This window comes from Somniosus microcephalus, chromosome 5 (assembly GCF_052327205.1).
Source record: "Somniosus microcephalus isolate GS21.2 chromosome 5, FLI_Smic_1.0, whole genome shotgun sequence".
Lineage (NCBI taxonomy): Eukaryota > Metazoa > Chordata > Chondrichthyes > Squaliformes > Somniosidae > Somniosus > Somniosus microcephalus.
Genome location: NC_140991.1, coordinates 314341836 through 314359225, shown reverse-complemented (window position 1 = coordinate 314359225; position 17390 = coordinate 314341836). Strand labels below are relative to the sequence as shown.

General features: G+C 48.7%; 1 protein-coding gene across 1 annotated transcript in view; it reads right to left on the bottom strand.

Moving 5' to 3' along the window:
- The window catches only part of LOC147117878 (glutamate decarboxylase 1-like), a 116599-nt gene that overhangs the window by 28869 nt on the left and 70340 nt on the right, over nt 1-17390 (bottom strand). Inside the window, exon 8 of the mRNA XM_085989397.1 lies at nt 54-170. Coding sequence (XP_085845523.1) covers nt 54-170 — 117 coding nt within the window. The remainder of the gene's footprint in view (nt 1-53; nt 171-17390) is intronic.

Sequence of the window (17390 nt, the reverse complement as noted above, 5' to 3'; positions counted from 1 at the left end):
ATTAAATCTTCAAACTGGCCCCTTTACTCCTGTTGGATTTGAATGGTACTTACGTCAACATGCATCCAAAGGCCGTGCTTTTCACATATGTCTGCAATGTCATTGAGAGGATCAAAGGCTCCATAGACAGTGGTCCCAGCTGTACCATTGACATACAAAGGAACAAAGCCCTGTGAGACAAAACCATTATTAACTCCTTGTTTTTTGTGTACATGTTACATAGAGCCTTTTTTAAACAAAAAGGCTGCTACCGTGCTATTGAAAGAATATTTTTTAAATGCGGATTTAGTCAGGTTTTCATTTTAGTTTAGTTTCAAGTTGTCACACATAAATTGATCAGAGTGATTGGACAAATGGCCTTTATATCTCGAGGACTAGAGTACAAGGGGGTAGAAGTTATGCTGCAGCTGTACAAACCCTGGTTAGACCACACCCGGAGCACTGGGAGCAGTTCTGGGCACCACACCTTAGGAAGGGTATATTGACCTTGGAGGGAGTGCAACGTAGGTTTACCAGAATGATACCCAGACTCCAAGGGGGAGAAATTCAATATCGCCACGTTTGGGGCGTTATACTCGAGCGGGCGCGAAATTTAGCGCCCGGCGCAAATTATCGCCACCTTCTGCTAAATTGACCTGCTTCGCCCCAGGAGGTGCTTGGAGCGCTAAAACAGGCGCTGCACTACTGTCTTAAGGCGCTAAGCCGGAGAAGCGAGGCGCTACCACCGAGGGCGGGTGCAGCGCAGGTGCGGCCAGTTAGCGATTGCACGCAGACACGCTGGTGCCAGTCAGCTCTTAAAGGGGAGGTTCGATCTTGACTTGCAGCCAAACCCTGCGCATCGGAGCCCTGATTCTCGGCCTGGACAGACCTGCTGCCACATTCTAACGCCTAGGACCATGGAGAGGGCCAGGGAGCGAGCACAGCGGTTCAGTGAGGGGGCCTTGCAGGTTCTGGTTGGCACAGTGGAGCGCAGGCGATCTATCCTGTTTCCGAACAGTGGCAGGAGGCCGCTGCCCAACGAATATCGAAAAGCTTGGAGGGAGGTGGTTCACAGAGTGACCTCCAGCAGCATGGTGCCTAGGACCCCTGTGCAATGCAGGAAGAAGTTCAACGACCTCACTCGGGTCGTCAGGGTGAGTAACCTTTTCAGTATCCTCTTCATCCCTGCATGTGCACCTCATTTTATGGCCAAAAGGTCCTGAAAGCCCCAATGCCCAGCCCTCATCCAACATCTATGGACCTTTCATGAAACTCACATGCACAATCAGCACTTTACACATTGTAAGGGCTATTCGACCATGGGAGGCAGTGCAGCCAAGATCAGGGCTTCACACTGTAAGGGCTATTCCACCATGGGAGGCATTGCAGCCAAGATCAGGGCTTCACACTATAAGGGCTATTCCACCATGGGAGGCAGTGCAGCCAAGATCAGGGCTTCACACTGTACTCAGAGCCCATCCTTTCTCTTGCAGGGCAAGCTGGCCCATAACAGGAGGCAGCAGCAACGGACCGGGGGAGGCCAGCCTCACCTTCAAGACCTCAGCGATCTGGAGCAGCGAGTCCAGCGCATTTTGGCAGGCCGGATGATTGGCCCCGTCGCCACTGGAGATGCCGACCCCGTTCTGGACAGCAATGGTAAGGTCATCACCTTTTTGACCTCTCTCCTTCCACTTGTGCCTCACACCAGCATCCTTTGCCACTCTCGAACCAATACAGTGCATTGCAGCACTCATGCCTCCCTCGCTGCCGCCCTGTCCTCACGCTAAAGCAACTCTTGTAACCCCCTGCTTTCAGATGCTGATTCGCCAGGTGAGGAGGCGGGCCCTCAAGCTGCCACTGTGAGGGATTCTGAAGGCGAGGAGGAAGAGGAAGCCAGACCATCAGTGCCACCCTCAGCCGAGGCAGCCCAGCCCATGGCCGTAATGGGGACACGTCTTCCCTGGAGGGGAGCAGGGGGGAAGGGTCTGAGGAGGGTGAAGCTCAGGGGCCCAGCGGGCTGCAGCAACGCGGGGGGGCGGGGGGTAGGGAAGCACGGCGGCCTTCTCCACAGAGGGAGAGTCTGGCCTCCAGTCCTGCTACAGTGAGCGCAGAAGAGGTGCAGCTCCTCGCTGAAGTGGGCGCCCAGGCTGAGCAGAGGCACACTGAGCTCATGGCTGCAGTGGCAAGGATGCCCGAATCCATTGAGTCACTGGCAAGGAGTCTACAGGACTTCGGTGCAGCACTGGCAAGGAGTCTGCAGGACTTCGGTGCAGCACAGGCAAGGAGTCTACAGGACTTCGGTGCAGCACTGGCAAGGAGTCTGCAGGACTTCGGTGCAGCACTGGCAAGGAGTCTGCAGGACTTCGGTGCAGCACAGGCAGCACAGGCGGCTTCCATGCAAGTGCTTAGTGGTGCAATGCAGTCAGTGGCTGGTCTGATGCAGACGCAGATTGAGGTCACACGAGCACTGACTGCTGCCACCCTCGCTGGATCGGGAACGAATCGCCGGGGCCCTCGCCGCGCCGCAGCAGGCCAGCAGTCTGTGCTTCAGTAGATTGCTCCGCATGCTGGCAATGTCCCCAGTAGCGGATTGGAAGGAGCCGGTGGCATAGAAGTTGAGAGCCACTGTCACCTTCACTGCCACCGACAGAGATGTCCTGCTCCTCAGTCGAGGCTGCAGGTCTGGCTGAAGCAGGTGGCAGAGCTCAGTGACCACCTCCCTGCTGAATCGAAGCCTCCGCAAACACTGCTCCTCAGACATGTTGAGGTATGGGAACTGTTGGCGGAATACCCTGGGAGGGTAAGGCCTCCTGTGCCAACGGCTGTTGGCCCTCCTCCATCTGGCCATGATTGGCACTCTCTCTCGGCTTCTCTGAGCCCTCTCAATGCAACGGAGAAACCCAACGTTTCCACCCATTGCAGCCCCCATAGTATGTGGCCACTCAAGGTTATGCCAGTGAAAAATCAAACCAACTACAAAGTTCTGGGCCGAAGCCAGAAGTACCTGTGCGAGCGCTGACTCAATGCAGAAAGCTCTCTCCCTTTGTCTCTCTGCAAATCTCTCTCTCTCTCACACAGAAGGAGTGGTCCAAAAATGGCTACCACAAATAAGCCAGGAAGAGCCCCCTTTAAATAGCACCCCCCAGCCCCACAGCGACTGGGAACCGTTCCAGTCAACCAGTCGCTGGAAGCGCCAGACGGAAAGGAGGGGGGCGCCACTGAAGTTCCGGTTCGGGGCGCCCCAAGGGCGTTGCACCATGAAATGACGTCAGGATCTGCGCGCGCAGCTGAGCGGGCGTTGCGGTTTTGCGCCGCCGCTAAATGTCCGCTCAATTTCGCTAGCCGCCTCGCGCCCCACTTATCGCCCTCTTAAGGCGCTAACGGGTAGCGCTAACAACTGAATTTCTCCCCCCAAGGGTTTAATTACGAGGAGAGATTACACAAACTCAGGTTGTATTCCCTGGAATTTAGAAGGTTAAGGAGTGGCCTGATCGAAGTTTTCAAGATATTAAGGGTAACTGGTAGGGTGGATAGAGAGAAACTATGAAAAAGTGTAACATCCCCACCGACACCTGGGAATCCCTGGCCCAGGACCACACAAAGTGGAGGAGAAGCATCCGGGAAGGCAAGCGCAAGGAGCGCACGTCAACCCAAGCACCCCCCCACCCGCCCCTTCAACCACCGTCTGCCCCACCTGTGACAGAGACTGTAGGTCCCGCATTGGACTCATCAGTCACCTGAGAACTCATTTTTAACGTGGAAGCAAGTCATCCTCGGTTCCGAGGGACTGCCTAAGAGAAGAAGGAGAGATTTCCGCTGGTTGGGGAGTCTAGGGCTAGAGGGCATCATCTAAAAATTAGAGCCAGACCTTTCAGGAGTGAAGTTAGGAAACACTTCTCCACAAAAAGGGTGGCAGAAGTTTGGAACCCTCTTCCGCAAACGGCAATTGATGCTGGGTCAATTGTTAATTTTAAATCTAAGATTGATAGATTTTTGTTAACCAAAGTTATTAAGGGATACGGGGCAAAGGCGGGTAAATGGAGTTAGGTCTCAGATCAGCCGTGATCTCATTGAATGGCAGAGCAGGCTCGAGGGGCTGAATGGTCTCCTCCTGTTCCTGTGTGCCAGGCTCAAGCAGCGGAATGGCCTCCTCCTGTTTCTGTGTACCAGGCTCGAGGGGCTGAATGGCCCCCTCCTGTTCTTGTGTACCAGGCTCGAGGGGCTGAATGGCCTCCTCCTGTTCCCGTGTACCAGGCTCGAGGGGCTGAATGGCCTCCTCCTGTTCCTGTGTACCAGGCTCGAGGGGCTGAATGGCCTCCTCCTTTTCCTGTGTACCAGGCCCGAGGGGCTGAATGGCCTCCTCCTGTTCCTGTGTGCCAGGCTCAAGCGGCGGAATGGCCTCCTCCTGTTTCTGTGTACCAGGCTCGAGGGGCTGAATGGCCCCCTCCTGTTCTTGTGTACCAGGCTCGAGGGGCTGAATGGCCTCCTCCTGTTCCCGTGTACCAGGCTCGAGGGGCTGAATGGCCTCCTCCTGTTCCTGTGTACCAGGCTCGAGGGGCTGAATGGTCTCCTCCTGGTCCTGTGTACCAGGCTCGAGGGGCTGAATGGCCTCCTCCTGTTCCTGTGTACCAGGCTCGAGGGGCTGAATGGCCTCCTCCTGTTCCTGTGTAACAGGCTCGAGGGGCTGAATGGCCTCCTCCTGTTCCTGTGTAACAGGCTCGAGGGGCTGAATGGCCTCCTCCTGTTCCTGTGTAACAGGCTCGAGGGGCTGAATGGCCTCCTCCTGTTCCTGTGTAACAGGCTCGAGGGGCTGAATGGCCTCCTCCTGTTCCGATGTTCCTATGAATAGGGTTGTAATTGGACCTCGTTGCAAACATGTTACAAGCGTAAAACGGGCACAAGCCCCACTTTTGGGGACCAACGTTCTGTCCTGTGCCCCAAGGGCACCCGAGAAACATCCATCCCTGAATTGGATTGGGCCGTTTACAAGACTGCTCTGGAGGCCACTTCAAGCAGGCGTTCGATTCTTTACATATGTAAATGCGGGGCCTAACGCCTGTTTTAGGGCCCCCTTGCGGAGATTGGATATCGCAGAGTGCAGCAGCAGCCCCCAACAAATAGGCAGGTCTTTTTTACATTTTAGAAAACGTTGCTGTGGAGCCAGGAGAGCTCGCCCGATTCCACTGTATCCCGATCGCTCCTTCACCCCCCCGCCCCAATACTGCTCCAGACCCCACTCCCGAGACCTAACCCGAGGGCCGCTGCTGGCCGCTTCTTCAAGTCCCCGCTCCAGAGACGTGAGCACCAAAATCTGGGCTGACACTCCCAGTGCAGTGCTGAGGGAGTGCTGCACTGTCGGAGGTGCCGTCTTTCAGATGAGACGTTAAACCGAGGCCCCGTCTGCTCTCTCAGGTGGATGTTAAAGATCCCATGGCCACTATTTCGAAGAAGAGCAGGGGGAGTTATCCCTGGGGTTCTGGCCAATATTTATCCATCACTAAAACAGATTATCTGGTCATTATCACATTGCTGTTTGTGGGAGCTTGCTGTGCGCAAATTGGCTGCCGCGTTTCCTACAATACAACAGTGACTACACTTCAAAAAGTACCTCATTGGCTGTAAAGCGCTATGGGACGTCCGGTGGTTGTGAAAGACGCTATAGAAATGCAAGTCTTTCTTTCTTTTCTTTCTTAAGCTCATACAAAAATGGCCAGTTGTGGCGTGGTCATTGACTGGCTAATCTTGTATGCCCTCCTGTATGCTTCAGAGACATGGACCATGTACAGCAGGCACCTCAAAGCACTGGAGAGGTACCACCAATGCTGCCTCCACAAGATCCTGCAAATCCATTGGCAGGATAGGCGCACCAACGTCAGTGTTCTCGCTCAAGCCAACATCCCCAGCATCGAAGCTTTGACCACGCTCGATCAGCTCCGATGGACGGGTCACATCATCCGCATGCCCGATACGAGACTCCCAACACAAACGCTCTACTCGGAGCTCCGGCACGACAAGAGAGCCCTGGGAGGCAGATGAAACGCTTCAAGGACACCCTCAAAGCCTCCTTGAAAAAGTGCAACATCCCCACTGACACCTGGGAATCCCTGGCCCAAGACTGCACAAAGTGGAGGAGAAGCATCCGGGAAGGCGCCGAACACAGAGTCTCTTCGCCGGGAGCAAGCGGAAGCCAAGCGCAGGCAGCGCAAGGAGCGCACGTCAACCCAAGCACCCCACCCACCCGCCCCTTCAACCACCATCTGCCCCACCTGTGACAGAGACTGTAGGTCCCGCATTGGACTCATCAGTCACCTGAGAACTCATTTTTAATGTGGAAGCAAGTCATCCTCGGTTCCGAGGGACTGTCTAAGAAGAAGTTAACAACACCTCCAAGTAATTACAGGAAACTTTCGTTTAAACGGAGGTTAAATGTCCGGAATGCTCTATCCACCGGCAAAATTCAGGAGTCGGTTCAGATAAGTTTTTTTGCTTTTCGTTGTTTTTTTTCTCCAGTCGTGGCTCTGCAAGCGTCTAGCTGAAGCTGTTGCTTAGCTACAGAGACGCTTGCAAGCTGCGCTGACTGTTTTGAAGCTGTTGCTAAGCAACAGGGTTTGTTGCTTCAGACGGAGCTCAGAAGCTCCGTATGTTTTAACATTAGCGCTCGTTTCTCCGGCAGTGTTGATCGACCGGCACCAGCTCGGTCCTGTCAGTGCCGGATACCAGAACGTTTCCTGTAATTGTATGTGAACTGCTTTGACGTACTTCTAAGAGACGTGATAAACTGCTATATAAAGTATAAATACAAGTTTTTCTTTGTATTTTAGTGTAAGCAAACTGTCTTTGTTGAGTTCAACAACTTCAGCTCATAACCTCGGCCCCTATTATATTTTTATATTTTTTATCCACACTTTTGGTTTGTGACTTTCCCTTTTTTCTCTCTCTCTCCCACACGGCAGCTGTCTCTCACTCGGCCAGCGCATTTCACACTTCATCTAGAGCCATTGTCTGTTTCTTTACCTGTTCTATTACCATCTTGTCTCGCCTTGAATATTCTTAATGTCTCTTCTTTCATCCCCTCCCCCATTTCCCAGCCCTCAAACTGCCTTTTGTTTCATTTCCTGCCTTTATTCTCAGTTCTGACGAAGGGTTTCGCCCCGAAACATTGACTCTGTTTCTCTCTCCATGGATGTTGCCTGCTGAGTTTTTCCAGCGTTTTCTGTTGCCTCTGTTGCTGCCTGCTTTTAGCTGTACTTTAATGTTGAATTGGACAATGCACACAGCGAAGTAACAACAGAAGACGCTGGAAAAACTCAGCAGGCCAGGCAACATCTGTGGAGAGAGAAACAGAGTCAACATTTCAGGTCGAAACCTATAGTAATCTGGGATGTTATGATTAAGGTTATCCACCAGGTGGTGCTGTAGCCAATGCTGCTGCTAAGGTCAGAGGTTTGCTTCCTGTTAAGGTCAGAGGTTTGCTTCCTGCATAGGTCAGCACAAGGTGGAATGCCAGGATGCTGATGCAGGCTGTCTGTAAATGTGTTTCCCAGTTGTTAATAAAGTACTCATGTTAATTCTAACATCTAGCCTCTTTGAGTTCCTTGTTCCACTTTCTGGATTTATCACATTTGGCGATGAGGCAACTAAAGGACCCTGCATAAAGAAGAAAAGTCTGCCGGGACGTTTAAACAACAAAATTACGAGCTACGGTTAGCTACCAGCTGGAAGAGAGCATGGCTGCCACGGTAAGAACGGTTTCTGCTTTTGATATTCAAGCACAAACCTGGGAAGAATATTGTGAAGTGTTGGGTTATTTTTTCGAAGCAAATGAAATAAATGATGCCGGAAAAAGGAAAGCCATTCTGCTTAGTTCAGTGGGAAGCCAAACCTACAGTTTGATGAAGAACCTGCTCAGTCCTGAAAAGCCTGGAGAAAAATCATTTGTTGAATTAGTGGCTGTGCTAAAAGAACATTTTAACCCTAAGCCTAGTGAGATTGTACAGTGGTTCAAGTTTAATTCAAGGAACAGGAAAGAGGAAGAGAGTGTAATGGACTATGTAGCGGTGTTGCGTAAATTAGCACAAGATTGCAATTATGGGAACAACCTGAAGGAAATGCTGAGAGATAGGCTAGTTTGCGGAATAATGGATGACCGAATGCAGCGCAGATTATTATCCGAGACTGGGCTTATTTATGAAAAAGCATTGGAACTTGCTCAAGCCATAGAGACAGCGAACCAAGATGTAAAAGAAATACAGGGTTCAGACAGGGCTAATGCTACGCAAGTTGCAGGTCAGGTTGTTGTGCACAAGTTGAACATGCGTCAGAAACCACAACGTGAGCATGTGAAGGCATGTTATAGATGCAAGGGCGATCAGCTGGCGAGTGAATGCAGGTTTCTGGAGGAAAAGTGCTACAAGTGTGGGAAACAAGGACACTTAAAACGAGCTTGCAGGGCAAAATCACCTGTGGAGGAATCCAAACCAAAAGGAGGAGGACAGCAAAACCAAGGGAGAGAAGTGAAAAAACATGGAGCACACCACATCAGCGGGGAAGCTGAGGAAGAAGAGGACATGTTCATAAGGTATAGCATGTTAGAGAACATTCCAAAAGTGGCTCCTATCACATTGCAACTGACAGTAAATGACTCTAAGGTGAACTTTGAAGTGGATACAGGGTGCGGCATGACCATAATGAACAAGGCAGAGTACTCAAAATTGTGGAACCGTGCAAAAGTTCCAGAGTTAAAGCCTTGCTCCCTGCATCTTAAAACATATACAGGTGAATGAGTAGCGACATTAGGTACAGCTAAGGTAACTGTGCAACACAGGGACACAGTGGAACAGCTACCTGTAGTTATAGTATCGGGTACTGGACCAAACCTGTTAGGTCGGGGCTGGATAAAAGAACTTAAATTAGACTGGGGAGCAGAACATCAAATAGATGCGGGCAAACAGTTGACTTTGCAAGAAGTGTTGAGTGAACATGAGAATGTGTTCAAGGAGGAACTTGGCACATTTAATGGCCCCCCAGCTAAGATTTATGTAGACAAGGAGGCACCGCTAAGGTTTTTTAAACAACAACCTGTGCCTTATGCCATGAAGCCAAAGGTAGAGGGTGAGCTTGACCATCTATTGAGAGAGAACATACTGGAGCCAGTGAAATGTTCGGAATGGGCAGCTCCCATAGTACCTGTTTTAAAACCAGACAATTCGGTAAGACTCTGTGGAGACTATAAATTGACAGTCAATCGGGTGTCCAAACTAGAGCAGTATCCGATTCCCAAAACAGAGGATCTCTTTGCAAACCTGGCTGGAGGAAAGAAATTCACAAAGTTGGATATGAGTCATGCATACTTGCAGATTACACTGGATGACGAATCAAAGAAATATGTCACCATAAATACACACAAGGGCTTGTTTACATATAACCGCTTACCGTTTGGTGTCTCATCTAGTACAGCTATCTTCCAGAGGACAATTGAAGGTGTACTGCAAGGGATTCCACATGTTTCCATCTATCTGGATGACATTCTGGTGATGGGAAGAACCGACCAGGAGCATCTGAGCACTCTGAGAGAGGTACTACAGAGATTGGAGAGGGCAGGGTTCCGGCTCAAGAGGAGTAAGTGCACTTTCCTGGGGAATGAGGCAGTGTTCCTGGGACACAGAGTGGACGCCACCGGACTCCATCCACTCAAGGAGAAGGTACAAGCACTGCAGGATGCCCCTGCTCCTACAAATGTGGCTGAGTTAAAAGCTTACCTGGGACTGCTGAACTATTATAACAGGTTTTTACCAAACTTGTCAACTGTGTTAGCACCTCTTCACAAACTACTGCGCAAGGAGACACAGTGGCAGTGGAGAGAGGAGCAGGGGGTTTCATTTGAAAATTCCAAGAAACTGATGCTGTCGTCGGATGTGCTGGTTCACTACAATGCAGAGAAAGATATAATTCTCTCTTGTGGCGCTTCACCTTACGGGGTGGGGGCAGTTCTTTCACACCACATGGAAGATGGAACTGAAAGACCAATAGGGTTTATGTCCCAAACTCTAACACCAGCGGAAAAAAACTATTCCCAGTTAGACAAAGAGGGGTTAGCAGTAATGTTTGGGTTACAGATGTTCCACAAGTACATATATGGCAGGAAGTTCACCATATGCACCGATCATAAACCTCTTCTCTCTCTTTTCAATGAAATGAAAGCAGTTCCACAGATGGTGTCACCCCAGATCTAGAGGTGGGCAGTGACGTTGAGGGCATATGAGTATGTCATCGTCTACAAGGGCAGCACGGTGGCATAGTGGTTAGCACTGTTGCCTCACAGCGCCAGAGACCCGGGTTCGAATCCGGCCTCGGGTGACTGTCTGTGTGGAGTTTGCACATTCTCCCCGTGTTTGCGTGGGTTTCCTCCGGGTGCTGCGGTTTCCTCCCACAGTCCAAAGATGTGCGGGTTAGGTTGATTGGCTATGATAAAAAAAAAAATTGACCCTTAGTGTTAGGAGGATTAAATACGTGGGGTTACGGGGATAGGGTGGGATATGTGTTGGTGTAGGGGTTACGGGGATTGGGTGGGATATGTGTCGGTGCAGGCTCGATGGGCCGAAATGGCCTCTATCTGCACTGTGGTGATTCTGTGATTCTGTGATTCTGTGAAGGCGGGCACGTATCATGGGAACGCAGATGCCTTGAGCCGTCTTCCACTGCCAGGCACACCTATCCGTGCAGCTCCAGAGGACAGAGTTGTGATGTTGGAGGACACTGACACGGCACTTGTGACTGCAGAGCAAGTAAGAACATGGACAGGTAAAGATCCAGTACTGTCTAGAGTTCGAGAATATGTGGTGAGGGGATGGCCACAGCATCCGGAAGGGGCTGACTTCACACCCTACAGTGTCAGGAAAACAGAGCTGAGTGTGCAGGATGGTTGCGTGTTGTGGGGAGCACGAGTGATTATTCCACAGCCAGCACGACAGTCTATCCTAGAGCAACTACATCAGTGTCATCCTGGGGTCTCGCGTATGAAAGCCTTGGCTAGGAGTTACTTGTGGTGGCCAAAGCTAGATGAGGAGATAGAAAATCTAGTCAAGACATGCAGCACTTGTCAGGAACGCCAGAAGGCACCAGCAGCGGCTCCTCTCCACCCCTGGGAGTGGCCGGATAAACCATGGAGAAGATTGCACTTAGATTATGCAGGTCCATTCATGGGGAAGATGTTCCTCATAATCATTGATGCACATTCCAAATGGATGGATGTTTATCCTGTAAATTCTGCTTCCGCCACTACTGCTATAGACTGCCTGCGTCGGAGCTTCAGTAACCAAGGGCTACCGGAGATCGTGGTGAGTGACAATGCCACTTGTTTTGTGAGTACAGAGACAAAAGAGTTCTTGAGAAAAAATGGCATAGTGCAGGTGACCTCGGCTCCATATCATCCGTCCTCGAATGGACTTGCGGAGAGAGCCGTACAAACATTTAAGGAGGTGATGAAAAAAAGTGCAGAAGGGAGTTTAGCAGCCAAAGTGTCACGGGTTCTGTTCAGCTACAGAATAACACCTCAATCCACCACAGGACTCTCTCCTGCTGAGATGTTATTAGGTCGCAGACTACGCTCCACTCTTGACCTTGTCCACCCAGACCTAAAAAGGAAAATGGAAAACAGATAAAACAAACAAAACGAGAACCATGACAAAAGAACAAAGAGCCGAAGTTTTGGAGAAGGAGATGCAGTCCTTACCAGGAATTTCAGTTATGGACCAAAGTGGATTCCTGGCTTCATCGACTCAATGACAGGTCCAGTATCATACAAGGTCATGTTGGGAGATGGTAGGGTAGTATGCAGACATGTAGATCAGATACTTCCCAGACAAGGGGAAATTGAAATGAAGGTTCCAGATGCAATGACTGAAGACAGGGTTGCCCCCAGTTATCCAAGTGCATCTGTGGTGCCACCACCAGGGACAGAGACAATTCCACAGGAACCTATTCGTCAAGAGGAAACCATCGTTGCGGAGTCAGATACTCTGAGCACTGCTCAGGAGCAGCTGGTGGCTTCACCACAAACAATCAGGGACTTTACTGTTAGACATTCACAAAGGCCTCGCAAGCCACCAGAGAGATTGATACTGAACTGTTAGATTCGTCAAGTATGGAACATGATGAATGGAGACCCCTTATGTAACCCTCAGGAATGGTTGTTTGTTAAGAAATTCATACTGAAATCTTAAGGGGGGAGGGATATAGTAATCTGGGATGTTATGATTAAGGTTATCCACCAGGTGGTGCTGTAGCCAATGCTGCTGCTAAGGTCAGAGGTTTGCTTCCTGTTAAGGTCAGAGGTTTGCTTCCTGCATAGGTCAGCACAACGTGGAATGCCAGGATGCTGATGCAGGCTGTCTGTAAATGTGTTTCCCTGTTGTTAATAAAGTACGCATGTTAATTCTAACATCTAGCCTCTTTGAGTTCCTTGTTCCACTTTCTGGATTTATCACAAAACCCTTCTTCAGAACTGAGAAAAAAAGGGCAGGAAATGAAACAGATTAAAAGGCCAGTTTGGGGGCTGGGAAATGGGGGAGGGGATTAAAGAACAAAAGGGAAGTGAAGAGACATTAAGAGATATTCAAGACGAGACGAGATGGTAACATCACAGGTAAAGAGACAAAAGATGGTTCTAGATGAAGTGTGAAATGCGCTGGCAGAGTGAGAGACAGCTGCCATGTGGGAGAGAAAAAAAGGAAAAGGCACAAACCAAAGGTGTGGATAAAAAATATATTAAAATATGATAGGGGCCGAGGTGAAATTGTTGAACTCAATATTGAGTCCGGAAGTCTGTAAAGTGCCTAATCGGAAGATGAAGTGCTGTTCCTCGAGCTTACGCTGAGCTTCCGTGGAGCAATGCAAGAGGCCGCGGACGGTGAGGTCCGAGTGGGAATGGGGCGCTGAATTGAAATGACAGGCGACCGGAAGCTCGGGGCCACCCTTACGGACTGAACGGAGGTGTTCCGCGGTTAGTTTACAGGAACCGTGCTGCATTAGTCACGTCAGTCACTCTTCAAAGACTGAACTTAGTAGCAATGGTGCTATCAGAAAAATAAATTGATAACCTTCTATGCTTTGTTGTGTCTGTGTGAATTATAAAGCAGTTACAATATTGTCAAAATTTCAATAATTTTCTTTTCAAATGAGATTGAAAGAAAGTACAAATTGTTCTGACAGTGAAACTGCTTGGGAAATAACCAGTTCCATAATTTGGTGGGTTTTGTATTATTCGGGACGCTCATAAATGGACCTTACACCCCCTACTGTCTGGAGTGCACCTTTACTGCCATTATCTTTTGTTCTGTATACTATGTACTGTAATATCTCACCTGTCATCAAATGCATTGTCCTGACACTACTGAAGACAGATTGAAAAACATTCCACCGAGATGAGGTATGATTGTAAACCAACAGACTGGTTTATTTCACATAAAATACAGAAATCAATAGAACAATATTTTCACAACATTGCCCATGAATTCCCCATTATTCCTCATTATAGGAAGAATGACAAAAATGCATGTCTATCTCCATCCTTAGTGAAAATCAGTTTTCAAGTTAGTTGTCCTAGAGCTGACTGGCTCTATCTTCTTTGTGATAGAGTATGCATCTATCACAAGGAGTCGTTGTCTGGCCAGAGAATGAGAAAGAAAGAGAGAGCGAGAGAGAGAGAATGAATGAGAGAGAGAGAGAGAGAATGAACAAGAGAGAGAGATGTAAGAAATCACACAACACCAGGTTATAGTCCAACAGCTTTATTTGAAATCACAAGCTTTCGGATTTCAAATAAAGCTGTTGGACTATAACCTGGTGTTGTGTGATTTCTTACATTTGTCCACCCCAGTCCAACTCCGGCATCTCCACACCAAGAGAGAGAGAGAGAGAGAGTAAGAAAGACAGAGCTAGAGAAAGAGAGAGAGCACGAGAGAGAGGACATGAAAGAGAAAGAGAGAACATGAGAGAGCGAGAACACGGGAGAGAGAGAGAGAGAAAACACAAGAGAGAGAACATGAGAGAGAGAACACGAGAGAGAGAGAATACGTGAGAGAGAGAGAGCACGAGATGGAGAGAGAACATGAGAGAGAGGGAGAGAATGAAAGAGAACATGAGAGAGAGGGAGTGAGTGAGAGAGAATGCACATGAGAGAGAGAGAGAGAACACATGCGAGAGAGAGAGAATGAGTGGGAGAGAACATGAGAGAGAGAGAGAGAGAAAGAGAGAACATGAGAGAATGAGAGAGAAAGCACACGAGAGAGAGAGAGAGAATGCGTACAAGACAGAGAGAACGAGTGGCAGAGAACTTGAGAGAAAGAAAGCGAGAGAGAGAGAACAAGACAGAGAGAGAGAGAGAGAACATGAGAGGGAGAGAGGGAGGGAGAGAACACGAGAGAGAGAAAGAGAGAACACAAGAGGGAGAGAGAGAGAGAACATGAGAGAGAGAGAACACGAGAGAGAGAGAGAACACAAGAGAGAGAGCGACAACACGAGAGAGAGAACGAGACAGAGAGAGAGATAACACAAGAGAGAAGGGATGAGAGAACACGAGAGTGAGAGGGAACACGAGAGAGAGAGAGAGAGAGAATGCGTAAGAGAAAGCGAATGTGTGAAAAAGAGCGAGAGAGAACACGAGAGAGAGAGAACACGAGAGAGAGAATATGTGAGAGAGAGGGAGAGAGAGAGAATATGAGAGGGAGAGAGAGAACATGAGAGAGAGAGAGAACACGAGAGAGAGAGAGAGAAAGAGAATGTGTGAAAAAGAGAGAGAACACGAGAGAGAGAGAACACGAGAGAGAGGGAGAACATGAGAGAGAGAATACGTGAGAGAGAGAGGGAGAGAGAACATGAGAGAGAGAACATGAGAGAGAGAGAGAGAGAAAGAGAATGTGTGAAAAAGAGAGAACACGAGAGGGTGAGAGAGAGAGAACACAAGAGAGAGAGAACACGAGCGAGAGAGAGAGAACACGAGGGAGAGAGCGAGAGAGAGACAACACGAGAGAGAGAACGAAAGAACACAAGAGAGAGAGAGAACACGAGAGAGAGAGAGAGAGAACACGAGAGAGAGAGAACATGAGAGAGAGAGAGAGAAAGAGAATGTGAAAAAGAGAGAGAGAACACGAGAGGGTGAGAGAGAGAGATAACACGTGAGAGAAAGAGAACACGTGAGAGAGAGAACATGAGAGAGAGAGAGAACACGAGAGAGAGAGAACATGAGGGAGAGAGGGCAAGAGAGAGAGAGAGAGAGAACACGAGATAGAGTGAGAAAGAGAGAACACAAGAGAGAGGGAGAATTCGTGAGAGAGAGGGAGAGAGAGAGAGGGAGAGAACACGAGAGAGAGTGAGAGAGAGAGAACACGAGAGAGGGAGAGAGAGAGAACACGAGAGAGAGAGAGAACACGAGAGAGAGAGAGAACACGAGAGAGAGAGAACATGAGAGAGGGAGAGAGAGAGAACACGAGAGAGAGAGAGAACACGAGAGAGAGAGAGAACACGAGAGAGAGAGAGAATATGTGAGAGATTATAAAAGATGTAATAGCAGAACACTTGGAAAACAGTGACAGGATCAGACAAAGTCAACATGGATTTACAAAAGGTAAATCGTGCTTGTTATGTCTTCTAGCGCTCGTAGTGCTTTGTAAAAGACGACTCTGGACTCGGTAGTTTGTATTTATAACTACTGTTTTATTTGTGTTGTAATGGCTGCTTGCCGCATGGTGCGGGGTGATATTTCCAAGCCCTGTGCAGCGCCTGCACACTACTTTCCCAGCATCGTAGTGCTGCTACACTTGATTTGAGTGTTAGTACACTTGTACAATGTAGTCCCAACATAACTATGTAACATCCCTCTTTCCCAACAAAACTAATTACATCAATTTTCTATTTTACAATGTTTCCAGTTGAATAACGTTAACAAAATACAGAACGTGAGCTTTCTTTGCTCAATTTATCTACAGATATTTGTCCATGTTGTTTTACTGTTCTGTGCGAATTATAATTGTCTTTATAATTATTCACGATACCGCTCAGGTGGTTGTATGTTACTCCTCCATCTTGTGGACTTGGCTGTAACTATTCCTTTCTGCGGTATTTTGGTGTGTTCTTTTCTTGTTGCCAGTGCTGTCGTGTTTGGCTGTGGAGAGTGCATGTTTGCAGTTGTTGTATTTGGGGTGTTTGTTTCTGGCGTTATATTGTTTTCCGTGTCTGGTACCCTAACTGCTGTTAATGTTGTCCGCTGTTTGACAGCTTCAGGTGAGGGTCTGATATGGATCCTATTTCACCTGTATTGGTTTCCAGGTTCTGTCTCTACCAAGTAAGATCTTGGAGTATCAGCTTTTCCAATAACCTTGGCTGGACTCCATGTTCTCAACAACGGATCTTGTATATGCACTGATTGCCCATTTAGCAGCTCCGGTAGTGGTTTTGCATGCTTGTTATAGTGTGTGCTCCCCGTAGCTTGTGTTTCCATCAGCTTCTGCCGAACGTCCTCTTGGTCCTGGGGAGGATATATCTTTGCTGGTAGAGTTGTTTTGTATTTTCTACCGTTTAGTAGTTCTGCTGGTGATTTCGAGTCTGCTCTCAAAGGTGTCGATCTGATTGCCAAAAGGGCGAGGTCTTGGTCTTCTCCCATCTCCTTGCTTTTAATGAGAGCTCTTTTGACTGTTTGGATCTGTCTTTCAATAAATCCGTGTCCCCTTGGGTAATGTGGGGATGAGGTAATTATTTTAAATCCGTATTTTCCAGTCAGTGCTCTGAATTCGCTGGAGGTGAATTGTGTCCCATTGTCGCAGATGACCTTCTCTGGGATGCCCTGTTCTGCGAATAAGTTTTTCGCAATTTTTGTGATTGTTGTGGCTCTCATGTCATTTATCTTTCTGACAAAAGGAAATTTTGAGTAGTAGTCTGCTACTATGATGTACCACTCCTGGTTGCACAGTAACAGATCTGTTCCGACCGTGTGCCATGGTCTCGGGGGTACTTCCATTTGAATCATCTCCTCCTTCTGCTGTGTGTTTCAGTATTTCTGGCATATGCAGCATGTGGAGACCATTTGTTCTATGCTTTTGTACATGCCTATCCAGTATACAGCTGATCTGGCTCTTAGTTTACATTTCTCCATCCCCATATGGCCTTGGTGTATTGAGCAGAGAAGTTCCGTTTGCATCGTTTTTGGTATTATGATTCTTGAGCCAGCAAGGAGAACACCGTCCTCCACCGAGATCTCGTCTCTGATTGTCCAGTACTGTCGGATTTGGTTTTGGACCTGCTGGATCTTCTCCGGCCACCCCTGTATTATCTGTTGCATGAGTAGTAGCAACTCCTCTTCTTTACCAGTCTCCTCTTGAATTTGGCTAAGCTTTGTGGGAGTAACATTTACGAGGTGG